General features: G+C 34.8%; 1 protein-coding gene across 3 annotated transcripts; it reads left to right on the forward strand.

Annotated features, from left to right (window-relative positions):
* The first annotated feature begins 7,654 nt into the window (after positions 1–7,654).
* Positions 7,655–12,176, forward strand: LOC110656269 (uncharacterized). 3 transcript variants are annotated; one of them, XM_021812928.2, is made up of 9 exons: positions 7,655–8,408; positions 8,861–8,959; positions 9,073–9,189; positions 9,407–9,547; positions 9,642–9,935; positions 10,737–10,796; positions 11,000–11,083; positions 11,222–11,338; positions 11,573–12,176. In XM_021812928.2, the coding sequence occupies exons 1-9, from the start codon at positions 8,349–8,351 to the stop codon at positions 11,756–11,758; spliced, it is 1,158 nt and encodes a 385-aa protein (XP_021668620.2). In that variant the 5' UTR covers positions 7,655–8,348; the 3' UTR covers positions 11,759–12,176. The 3 variants fall into 3 exon arrangements, with proteins under 3 accessions (XP_021668620.2, XP_021668617.2, XP_058010487.1); XM_021812925.2 differs by lacking the exon at positions 7,655–8,408 and adding an exon at positions 8,430–8,744 and having other exon boundaries at positions 8,861–8,962; XM_058154504.1 differs by lacking the exon at positions 7,655–8,408 and adding an exon at positions 8,432–8,744.
* The last annotated feature ends 1,239 nt before the right edge of the window (positions 12,177–13,415 follow it).

Here is a 13,415-nt window from a genome sequence, read left to right on the forward strand (position 1 = left end):
TTCCTCTTTTCCATTAGCTTTGCAATAGTCCTTAGGACTGCGGTGTCACAATTTACCGCTCAAAATTAGGGTTAGAACTGACCTCGCAGTCACTTCCTGATGCGATCACCCATCGCTGTGACCCTCGGCTCATTAACTTTTTATGCTCTGTTTTTCTTATTTATATTTTACCTTCTGGTAATTACTATTAATTTTTTGTTCAGGATTTTTCTAGGTGATATAAGTACATGTCTAGACATCTTGACTGTCCGGACAAACACCGGTCACCGAAACAGTAGAATGCATAGACTGCTTAATATAGGGGTGTTATAATACCAATTGATCCATGCTATATGAATAAGTCTAGGTGTACTTTGGGCAAATTAGTATTATTAATTACTTATGATCTTATCATTTCATGTCATATACTATTTGTGCTTTATAGTAGTTTCATATCAATTTATAGTGGGAAAATAGGTTCCCCCTTCATTTTCATGTAGCTTATACATTTAGCAATTTATTTAGATAATTTACATATCATGTATCAAATAATATCTTGAACCTTTCTTTAGTTTCAGATTTTGTGTCTTATCTTCTCCTGGCAAATTGGCCAAGATTTGGCCACTGTTTGGCTATACTTCCTTCATGAAAGTTGTCTCTCTATGTCTTGTCTTTGTTTTCCTTTTCAAATCATGTCATTTGGAGTTTTAGAACTAAAGTTATGATCAAATAACCAAAACTGGTTCCTTAACTCATTCAAGTTTCAGAACCAGACAGATTCTGGAGTCAATATTTTCCTAATTATTTGGATATGTTACAGCCACTTTTAGGCCTAATATTCTCCATAGAAGTTGTTTCTCTATGTCTTATGATTACTCAGAATTTTGAATTACAATTTTTCAGATCTTGTAGAATTAACTATAGCAAATTAACTGGCCTGGACTCAGGTGCCATGTGTCTACAGGATTCTAGGTTCAGGTCAGTGGATTTGACTCTTATTTTAGGGTTCTTACACTCAAATTTTGAGAAAAGTTTCTAAATCAAAGTTGAAGCCCTATCTCTTAGTTTTCCAGAATAGTTTGGCTCATCCTATTTGGGATTTTCTAGTGAAAGTTATGATATAAAATCTGTTCAAGGGTCAAGTGGTAGTTGAGGCAGATTCCAAGATTTGGTGTACTAATTTGTTCTAACAATTTGACTTAGTTCCCTTAGATTCTGGGTTCTGGTCAAAACATCAATATTATAGATCTATGTCTTATATAACTTTTGGCATTAGTTTCATTACTTTTGCAATTTTTTAGATCAAGTTATGACATTTTTACCAAAACTGGTCGGGTGAGCCTAAGTCCAACAAATTCTGGGCAGACTGGTTTTAGACAGTTTTGTTGATCTAAATTTTACTAACAATTTGACTTGGTTAGAGGCAGATCTGGGTTCTATGTTCTTCATGAAAAATGTGCTCCAATGTCTAACCTTTCCAATGATTCAAGAATTAGGTCATTCTGACCTTCCTAGTGTGAGTTATGGCCATTTAAACATTTACTGTCTATTTGGTCATTTTTTTAGGTCCAGATTAGGGTTACCCAGATTCAAGTCAATTTTAGGCTAGGTTCAGGATAGTTTTTGAGCATGGTTTCTTCATGAAAAATGGGGCATTATGACCCTAGTTTCATTTTCAATTGGCCTCATACCAATTGGAGCAACACAACTCTATTTATAGTTCAAATACTACACTGGACTCATAGGTCTGAATTCCTGCATAAAAATTTAACACTCCCAATTCAATTTCTCCCAACTCCCAAACTTCAATTGGCATTCATCACACTTCTAATAGTCAACAATTGGTCTCAACATCATCAATTTCAAGTCATACACAAAATTCCTAATATGGGTCAAAAACCCTAACTTCAAATTTTCAATTAATGCATAACACATGTATACTAAAATGCTACTCACATCTTCTTATTAATCAACATTAGTGAACACAATTATAGTCATTAATTCATCAATTTCCCATCACTACCATGGCTGCCAAAAATTCATCCCTTCATGTACTCATTATTTTTCTCAAATTTTCATGTAACATCAACTTATTTCAACTCAACTTCAAAGATTTAAGAAGAAGGAAAGGAAAGATAGGCACTAACCTTGATCAAGGCATGTCCAAACTTATAAAAAAACTTCCATATTTCTTTAAATTTTTGCTGCCTATAGGTTTCCCAAGGTGCAAGATCAATTTTTTGTGAAGGGAGGTATGGGTTTTGGGGTATAAAAGAGAGGGAAATCAAGCTTGGGAAGGTTGAAGATGAAGAAGATGAAGTGAATTTTAGGTTAAGTTAATTTCTTTGTCTCTTATATATATATATGTTTAAATATAATTGGTTTAAATTTTTTTAATTATGTCATCTTATGTCATGCTTACATCATAATCCATTTAATTTTTATTTCTTTCTTTCCCTTTTCTTTGCCCTTTTTCCATTCTATAATTCATAATTTTAATTTATTTTTAATATTTTATTCTCTCTCTTTTCACTTGGCATTTAGATCAAAATTCAACTCTAGGGTTTGAAATGACCAAAATGCCCTTCATTATGCTCATCGGGTTATTTTCGGTCTGTACCAATAAATAAATTCTCCTAAATTTTCTATGACATTTCTAATGTCATTTATATTTCAATAAACATTTAATTAAGTCCTAAAAATTATTTCCTACGGTTCCTCACGAGTCTGGGGTCAACAACTATCTTCACAGTCGCTTTGCCTTACTGTTACCCATCGCCGTGACCCCGGCTCGTTTGACTCATTTGCAATTCACTTCTTTTATTTTTCCTAAATTTTTCCTTAATCTTTACTTATCCTTCTTATGACTCCTCACTCTAGTTTAAATGTAGTTCCAGTCATCCTGGCTGTCCGGACAGACATTAGTCGTCGGAACAGTAGAATGTACAGACTACCTAAAGGGAGGGTGTTACAGACACAAAAAATTTTCCTATCTCAGTTGGATTACACCAAGATTCAGCTGTAAGCCCTTACCTTTTTACATTAGTTTTAGATGAATTGACGAAACATATACAAGAGAGTATCCCTTGGTGCATGATATTTGCGAATGATATAGTTCTGATAGATGAGATGCAAGAAGGTGTCAATTGAAAGCTAGAGCTTTGGAGAAGTACTCTAGAGTCAAAAGGCTTTAAGTTAAGTAGAACGAAGATAGAATACATGCATTGCAAGTTCAGTGAAGGCCGAACTAGTGATAGGGAAGGAGTTAGTTTGGATGGAGTGGTACTGTCCCAAAGTAATCACTTTAAATATCTTGGCTCAGTCCTTTGAGTAGATGGGGGATGTGAGGAGAATGTTAGTCATAGGATTAAAGCCGGATGGTTGAAGTGGAGAAGCGCCATGGAAGTTTTATGTGATCGCAAGATTCCCAATAAGTTGAAAGGAAAATTTTACCGTACAGCCATACGACCAGCCATGTTATATGGTAGTGAGTGTTAGGCATGTAATGCCCCCCCCCATAGGTAGTCTGTACATTTTACTATTCCGACGACTAATGTCTGACCGGATAGTCAAAATGTCTAGAACTACACTTAAACTATAGTGAGGAGGCATAAATTGAAGAAATAAATGTAAAGAAAATATAGGAAAAAAAATTTAGAGAATTTATTAATTTGTATAAAATAATAAAAATGACCCGATATGCATTATGAAGGGTATTTTGGTCATTTCACCCCCAGAGGTGAATTTTAATCTAAATATCAAATTAAAATTTAGAGAATAAAATAATTTACATAAATTAAAATTTATGAAATAAATTAGAAAAATGAGAAGAGAAAAGAAAAGAAAAGAAAAGAAAGGAAAAGAAAAGAAAAGAAAATGGCTTAGGGAAATTTAAAAAAATAGAGTACACATATAAATATATATATATAGCCATAAGAGACAAAAAGCCACCAAACACCATCTTCTTCTCCACTCTTTCTCTCTCTCTCTCTCCCTCAGATTGCCACCGCCCCTGGTACCTCATTTCCTCCATTGTTGTCAAGCTTCCAAGCTTGATTTCCAAAGCTTCCACATACCAAAACCCATAGCCTACTTCACAAAAAAATGCTCCCCACACCCTAAGGAAGCTATAGACACCCATTGGAAGTAAGAAAATTGAAGTTAGGGAAGCTCAAGTAAAGTTAGTGCACTAATCCCTTTTCTTCTCTTTATTAAACATGAAAAGCATGTTTAGCCAAGCATAAATATCATTAAAATAAAAAGAAAATCTAAAGGAAAGAACTCTTGAATTTTTGGCAGCCATGGAACTTGAAGTTTGTTGCTTTTAAGTGATGAAAAATGGTTCCATGAGAATGTGTGATGAGTTGAAATGTTTGGGTGTTTGATTGTGTAGTGTTTGTGAAAATTTAAAACTTTGAAAACTAGGGTTTGTGTAAATGCTTGAGGACTTGGGGTAAATGATGAAATTGACCTATTGAGTTGAGATTATTACTTATAGAAGTGTATTGCATGCAAATTGAAGTAAGGAAGTTGAAGGAATTGAGATGTTGGGAGTGTTCAATTTTCTGCAGGTTTGGACTCAATGAGTCCAGTGGGTTTATTGACCCATAACTAAAAATGTGTGACTTTAATTGGTATGACGTCAATTCGAGGTGAAAATAGACTCAAGATAGCCCATTTTTTATGTAGACACCATGCCCAAATTTTGCTAAAATCATAACCAATTCTCTGCACAAACCAGGATGACTAAACACTGAAACCCAGAAAATGACCAAATGAATAGTACGTGTTCATTTGGTCATAACTCTCTCTATACTGGTCCAAATGACCTAAAGTTTACATCAATGGAAAGCTTAGACATAGGGCTACACTTTTCATGAAGACTACTTGACCCAGTTTTGCCTCTAACCAAATCAAATTGTTAGCAAAAGTTGAGTCACTAAAATTGCCAACCCATAAATTGTCCAAAATATTGTTCCTTTGGATGCTTGACCAGTTTTGGCAAAAATGCCATAACTTGGTCTCCAAAGTTGCAAATTGAGTGAAACTAGTGCCAAAAGTTTTATAAGACATAGAACAACAATTTTCATGTTTTGACCAAGCTCTAGAAACCATTGCATCCTAGGGAAAATATTAGCTAAAATTAGGAATTGAAATCTGGAAAATGTTAAGTGGAACCCAGAATGCCATTTGATACCCGTGTGTTCATTTGGCCATAACTCCCACTAGGAAATTCCATTTGAGATGTACCAATATGATATGGAAACATGATACTTAGGGCTACAACATTGATTTAGACATCTTTGCTAAATTCTAAGTGTAAAGACCCTAAAAAGAGGGTTAAACATACTGCCCTGAAGTTTTGTTATTGCCTTTATAGGATTGAGAGTCCAGGTTAATACATTGACTATAACTCACTATACCAAGCTTGAAAAATTATGAAATTGTACCGGGGAGTCACTAAGACATAGTGGAACATATCTTGTGAAGGAACTTAAGTCTAAAAATGACCATAAAATGATCAAATGATTGGTCAAAATTTATTGACCAGGAATTGTAAATTCTGGACAGCTTAGAGGCAAAGGGACCAGTTATGGTATTTTGACCATGACTTGAGTTCTGTAACCCTAAATTCAGTGATTCAAAAACTAAAATTTAAGTTTTAACATAGAGAAGTAATTGTTATGAAGGAGGTGTGACTAAATAGACATCCTAACCTAGTCAAATTCCTAGATATATATAACACATCAAAATGAACCTAAAGAAAAGTTCATGAGAAAAATGCTATATATGATAATTAAAATACTCATAAGGCTAATTAAATATTAAAATGATATGAATATGTAAATTGGGACTAATGTCCTATTAATATGAAATTAATGGTATCACTGAACAGTATCAGAAAATAGTAACAATGAATAGTGCTAAAATAATTAAAAATATTTAATTGCCCATAATATACCTAGACTTATTTATTTAGTTTGGATAAATAGGTATATCAATTGGGGATTACAGATAGCAGTACTACCTGTCGAGAAAATCAGGAACTGACAAAATATGTCTGGTATGATTGTTCTACAGGCTATATGCCTACTTACTGGCCATTATGCCTACTTTATTTCTGGCTTTACAAGCCTGACAGCGAGTCTCGTGCCCGACAGCTGGCCTCGTGCCTGACAGACGTATACTGGATAGACATATAGCTGTCTAACCAGTATACATCCGTGCATCTAGCTTTTATAATTTGTTATAGATTTCTTAGGCAATGATAAAAATTAATTAAGACTTAAAATACAATAGGTAATCATAAAAGATCTCGATAATGTTAATTGCTTCCAAAGAGCAATAAAAATGTAAAGGACCCAGAAATTATGATTTACAGATATTATTTCAATTGTTAAATTATTGTTATTATAAATTATGCACCACTAAGCGTTATGCTTAGCGTGTTGGTTTTCCATCTCGTAGGTACTGGAGATCAGTCCTAGCGACAGCAGCACCGATGAGTACATCGATAAAGCTCGACCGGATCGCCCGTCGCAGTCACCTCACCGGTCTTTTGTATTTTGGTAGAGCCCATGTATAGACTAGTATTTTAGTTCATTATGTCTAGTCATGATGTATTTCATTTTGGACTTGTAATTAAACTTTGAGATTGAAATAAAAACTTGTAATTTATTATCTATGAATTTCTATATGAATGCAATAGATGATATTTCATTTTTAGATCTCATAAATAATTGTAAATGATATGATACAAGAGAATATGATATGGGAATGTATGAAATGAATATGTATATGTTAACAGGTAATTAGTGGAACCCGCCAGATGCCAATAAAACAGGGGAGGCTCTGTCTGGGTCTCCACAGAAATAAAGTATAAAAAAAAAATTCTACACATAGAATACATGTTTTAAATGACATCAAAAGTTTATAATAGATATGATAAAACAAGATAGGATGCTCCGACACCGAATGTGGCACTTCTTGCTCGGCTATACAGTAGATGGGTAAGGGGTGTCACAAGGCACTGGAGAATTCATATGTGTCTAAAATAAGAGTTGCGGAGATGAGAATGTTAAGGTGGATGAGTGGCCATACTAGACTAGATAAAGTCCGTAATGAGAGTATTAGAGAAAAGATAAGAGCGATGCCAATTGAGGATAAGTTGAGAGATTGAGGTGGTTTGGTCATATGAAGCGTAGACATTCAGAGGCTCCAGTTAGACAAGTAGAGCACATTAGGTTAGAGGATAGAAAGAAAAGAAGGGGTAGACCTAAACTGACTTGGGAGTAGAGTAGAACAACATGACCTAAAAACATTATACATTTTCAAAAATTTAACCTAAAATCATTTAGAGTGGAGAAAGAGAATCCACATAGCTAATCCTAAATTTTTAGGATAAAAACTTAATTGGGTTGAGTTGAGTTGAACATTAATTAATTAATTAGCACGTCATATATTGCTTAATTTGAACGTCATTAACGCTATTATTGCATTGCAGACTATTAAATCACATCCAATATTTTAGTACATGAAAAATTCTATAATGAAGTGAAGCATCAAATCCCTACAATCATCTTCTTATGATTAATTATATTTTAGCGAACTGATTAACTATCAATTAAGAAAAGGAAAAGGAAGAGGAGGAGAAGAGTTGGCAATGGTGCATTGGTGATGATGATGATGAAAGACTCCTGTTGTCACCTACTCGCTTTCCACTCATTTTCTGTCCATCCTCTCCCTCTGCTTTCTCTCTATGAAGAACAACACTATTTCATGCAAAGATCATGAAACTCGACCTGAATACCAAAACTGATATAGCAAGTTTAATTTATTATAATTTTGCAAAAAAAAAAAAAAAGGTTTGGTCTTTGTTTATTTTTGAAGAGGTGAAGTTTGCTTTTTTCTGTATCTGTTACCTCTTTCTTGGATGACGCTTTCTACCTCCAATCCTCGTCGTTTTCTACTTCTTGCTGTACCCTTATGTTGCTTTCTCCTCTCTTCTCACAGTCTTGGAGATTTTCTTTTTCTTTATCGTATAATCTTATAGTATGTAGTATAAAATCAACCTTAAACTCAGTGCTTCTATGCACTTAGAGCCGAGCAGGGAAGCAGACACTTGCCTCTAGCCACCCATGTCGGTTTCTGGGTCTCTTAGCATTCAAGTTTCCCGCTCTCTGAAAAAAAAAAAAAAAATCAAGTACCGTGGTTCTGCAATTTCCGCCCCACTCTTTCTATTTTCTTTTTTGGGAGAATTATTATCAGTCATCTTTTTCAGGTTATAATTGATCTTGGTACATTGTTCCTTCGTTTTCAAGTGAGAAAAAAGATGAACATTGTTAATTGGTTTTCAAGTGAGGAAAAAGATGAACACTAGAGTCCGCACTGCTCTTCAGGCAATGAAAGCTCCGTTAAACCATGATAAAGTAACCACCTTTGCTCTCCCGTTCTTGTTTCTCTCTATTATATTCAAACAATTCTCCTGGTATTTGAACATGGGTTCCGGTAATTCTTTTTTCTTGGAAATTGATAAATCTAAAATGGGTTTTCAAGTGGAAAAATCGGCTTTAATTCCGCTACTGCTTTTTTAGATTCTGTTGCGTTGATTTTGCACACGTATTCTTTTGAGAAACTGGATTGTTTTTCTTTTAAAGTGTTCTTGCAGATTACAAAATTCTACTTCCATAATGAAAACAAAAAAAAAAAGTACGCAACTTTGGATCCAAAATCTGCATTGGATTCTTTCACTCATCTCAACAAAAGTATAGTTTCTGCTTCTGCTTTTGGTTTTTGCCTTTTTTAGCCCCTTCTTATTCCTAATTCCAGCCTGATTCTTCAATAATGTTTATTAATAGCATTTGTTATTGAAATTGCAAAGGAGAATATGGAGACTCAAGGCAACAGAGTAAAGGGTGCCCAGAAACCTTCTGTTAACCGGCGTCGATCAAACAGGGAAAGAAAATTGGCCTTGCTACAAGTTGTACTTAATTTTTCATTAAAAGCCCATTTACTTATGTCTTTTACATAAATATTTATTGCTATTTTGTACATGGGTTTTCAATTTGATTGTTATGTTTCCAAAATTTGCAGGTCGATAAGCTAAAGAAGAAGCTTAGACATGAAGAGAATGTTCATAGAGCATTGGAGAGGGCTTTTACTAGGCTTTTGGGTGCTCTACCTCGCTTGCCTCCTTACCTACCCGCAAATGTAAGTACAATTCCTTTTTTATTTGTTAGATCTCTGTCTCTTTGTGCTGGAGAGGATCAAATATCAATTACATAGATGGATTGATTCAAGAAAAGAGATGGGAGATGCCCAGATGCACCCTTCTATTGAATTCACCAATCTAATATTCAAAGTTCTTGATTCTTTAAACCTGTCATTGAAAGTGACTAATGTGGGCTCCTATTCTGTTATGTTTCAGACATTAGAGCTGCTAGCTGAAGTAGCTGTTTTAGAAGAGGAGGTTGTTCGCCTTGAAGAGCAAGTTGTGAATTTTAGACAAGGACTCTATCAGGAAGCTGTCTACATCTCCTCCAAGAAGAATGTGGAGAATTCCAATGATGTAATTGACCAGCCCCAACCTTCCCTTGCAAGACCAAAACACGCACGATCAAAGTCCCTCTCACATAATGAGTTCAATTCTGCTGTATTTGCAGCCAGGCCTCACCCTTCCCTCGCAAGAAGCACATCAAGTAGAGAGCTATTTTCCTCTGACACTGGTTGATCGATCAGTACATAGTTCCAATAGGCCAGCACATGGGAAACAAGCTTATGACAAACCCAATTCCTCTTCATTTCTTAGAGATGATGGACCAGGAAAGGAGAATCGTTCATGTACTAATTCTGTGAAGGATAAGCAATCTCCAGACAAGAAACCTGTAAAAATTGTGACTCCAATTAAGAGTGGATCAAATAAGCATGAATATGAGAAGTCCTTGGATCCTTTGAAGGTACAAATACATAACTAGCAGTGTTTTGGTAGAGAATTACCTGTGTTTTGGTCTTTATAATCGTCATATTCTATTTCTTAGATAGAGTGCAGATTAATAGAGCAGGAAAGAGCACAAGCAAGCTCTTCTGGCTATTCAGAGGATAGAGTATCAGAAACTAACATCACACTTACACCAAATAAGATATCTGAGGATATGTTTGCTTGCTGATAATTCTTATTAACAACATGTTTTAAATTTTTAACAGCATAATTAAGATAGCATATAACATAATAAATAATGTATACAATATCATGTATAATAGTGCTGTAAATTAGTATAAAAGTATTGTTAAAAACTTTAAGTTATGGGATTTATGGAGATCACTATATGCTTGCTTGCTGATAATTCTTATTAACAACATGTTTGAAATTTTTAACAGCATATAAGGAATGCTGTTAAAGCCTAAATTTGTTGTAGTGATTGCTGTTTAATTATAGTAAAGATGAACATATTTATCAGTTGTATTCACTTTGTGCTTATAATTACATTTAGAGGGGCTTACCCATCAGCAGAAGCTTGCTTTCTGGATAAACACTTACAATCTGTGCATGATGAATGTAAGGTTTCTCTTTATCCTGAATAAGGCCAAAGATTGATAACTTAATTTTGGGTCTACAAGAACTTTTTCTTTTTCCAATGATTTTGGACTTTATATAGCTATCTTTTTTTTTGTCACTATTACTAAAAAAGGACTTCACAATCTTCTGCAAAAATGCTAGTTTCCAACATATTTGTGAATCTCCACTGTTAATATTTCAGGCAATTTTGGAGCATGGGAAAACCAAGACTTCTGAAATGGTTGTAGCACTAATGCAAAAGGTAGGATGTATTTATCGTACTTTCTATCCATGCAAAATTTTTAATGTAATGATTCAATTTTTCTTTTGAATTCCAATGTTTAGGGTTTAACCAAAATGGATCTATTGCTTAATTCAATACTGTTTATCTAATTTCCTGTATATAAGATATTGGGTTCGGATGATAATGATTTTAATTTAGTTAATTCCAATTATGATCCTCAGGCAACAATAACTGTAGGGGGACAACTACTGAATGCAATTACCATTGAACATTTCATCTTGAGACTTCCTTATCACTTAAAATTTGTAAGTTAATTTCATGTCAACCACATTGTTTTCTCATTATGTCTGGCAAGCAGTGGATTGAATTTTTGTTGGAAACCTCTATTAGTCTGTACTAGTTGCTCTGCAATTTAATTTGGATCCGTTTGTTCAAAAATATAGACCTGTTCAAAAGCTGCGAAAAATGATGAGATGAAAGCTCGCATCATTTTCGGATTGGAGTGGTCTGAACCTTTGGTTACATTTGCTCTCTCCTATGGAAGTTGGTCATCCCCTGCTGTACATTTCTTTCTGTTTTAGGCTAGTTAGTTTAAGGGCTTGGTCAGCTAACTGTGTTCCAAAGATTTATTTTGAGCAAGCAATCTGCAGGTTCAGAGATCGGCTATGCTTAATTGAATCATGTAGCCATTATTATATATATATATTTCCAAATCAAGAATAGTCTTTATGATATACAACATTACTTTTTTTGGGGGGTCATGTGTACTTGTTGATTGCTTGAAGAAATTGCAGGTAAGAGTGTGTACAGCCTCTCATATTGAAGAGGAGTTAGAAGCAGCAAAGAGGGAGAATTTACAGGCAGCAGTTGGGATTTCAAGGACAAACAAGTTAATAATTCCTAAGCTATTAGATTGGTATCTACTTGACTTTGCAAAGGACATAGAATCGTTGCTCGATTGGTTGTCTACAGCTACCTGATGAACTGAGGAATGAAGCAGTTAAATGTCTTGAGAGAAGGGGAAGAGACCCTCTTTCACAGCTGGTACAAGTGATGCCATATGATTTCAGCTTCAGGTTTCTTTTGTACCTGTGAAAGATTTTATTTCTCTCCCCTTTTTTTTTCATATCCAGACCTTTCATCTGCGTTCTGGCGGGTCTGTACAGAGTTACTATAGAAATAGTACAAGTACATGCGTAGTCCTATCTATGTAAACAGCTCTAGAGGATAGTGTTTTCTTCAAATGGGTTTTGTGATTTTTCAACCCTACAGCAAGCAAGAAGTCAACCGAGAAACCTTCTCTGCCAAACAAATATAAAATTTGCAGAGCAATTGACATTTAAATTCATGCAGACATTACTTTAAAGGATATGGGCTATGTTATTTTGTTTTCCGGAAGCAACTTGACACGTTATGCTCCGATGCTTGAATGAATATGGCAAGTCAATAATAATGTCTCTGCCAATGGTCCAACGGTGAAGCTTTAAGGAGAGTCCCTCTCACAACATAAGGTGGGGTTAATAAATGTTAAAAAATTGACTTCCATTTCTGCTTTCCTACACCCTCCGTTTTCATCTGTTAGCCAATGGGGTATGCTTAAAATCAACAGAATTGACAAATTGGTTTGTCCATTGAGATATTCTAGTGTAGAGAAATAGCCAAAACAGAGGTAAAAGCATCTAAACTGAACGCTGGGATCCATTGGTTCATATAATTTACCAAGGCAACTATGTTGTCAGGACAAAGATCATATAACCAATTAGGATATTCTAATATCATGCTTTGTTTTCAAGACTAAAATGGCGGGAGGAAACGTAGGGTTTGAATCTCATCTTCCACAGAAAAGTGATTCTAAATAATTGATTCAATAAATGGATTCACAACTTTTCGATCACGGGTGCAAACAGTTAGAATCAAACAGTTTGGTTGATCCAATTCAAAATAAAATTTAATTTAATTTAGTCAATCGATTATTCTAATATTCAATTTTTTCATTCTCATCCTTCAGAAGTTCGAATTATATCTCCCTTTCAACATTCAAAGAAAATCTAAATTCCAACAAACAAACTTCAAACAAATCCCAATTTTTAATAATTAAACAAACTCATTTTTGTCCAAACAAATTAAAAAAATTAATAATTACAGACCCAAATTTTTGCCAAACAAATCAAATTTTCATCCCCCTCACGCAAGAAGTAGGGACTCGGTGGATGCACAACTTTGCCCAAAAACCTGCTACATCATCGTAGCGATTAACAAGCTTGTTCAAGTTCCTGCGGTCTATTCTGCTGGCCCCAAAAACCTGCTACATCATCGTAGCGATTAACAAGCTTGTTCAAGTTCCTGCAGTCTATTCTGCTGGCCCAGAACTTTCAATCATTTACAAAAGTAAACTCATGCCCAGTACGAATCCCTCCAATCTTCTCCAAATGCAAGCATAAAACCCAAATTTTCGGACTAAAATGCGGTAGCAGAGCCACAGAGGATGTTAGAATGATTAATTGAGGGTGCTAGGCAAATCGCCCAATCGAGGAAAGGGAGGGAATGTGACTGCCGATCTGTGTTCCGTCAAAAAGAGATAAAGGGAGGACGAGGCAAACAATGGCAACGCGATGGTGTTTTATAAACACTAACCCA

Source organism: Hevea brasiliensis, chromosome 10 (assembly GCF_030052815.1).
Source record: "Hevea brasiliensis isolate MT/VB/25A 57/8 chromosome 10, ASM3005281v1, whole genome shotgun sequence".
Taxonomy (NCBI): Eukaryota; Viridiplantae; Streptophyta; class Magnoliopsida; order Malpighiales; family Euphorbiaceae; genus Hevea; species Hevea brasiliensis.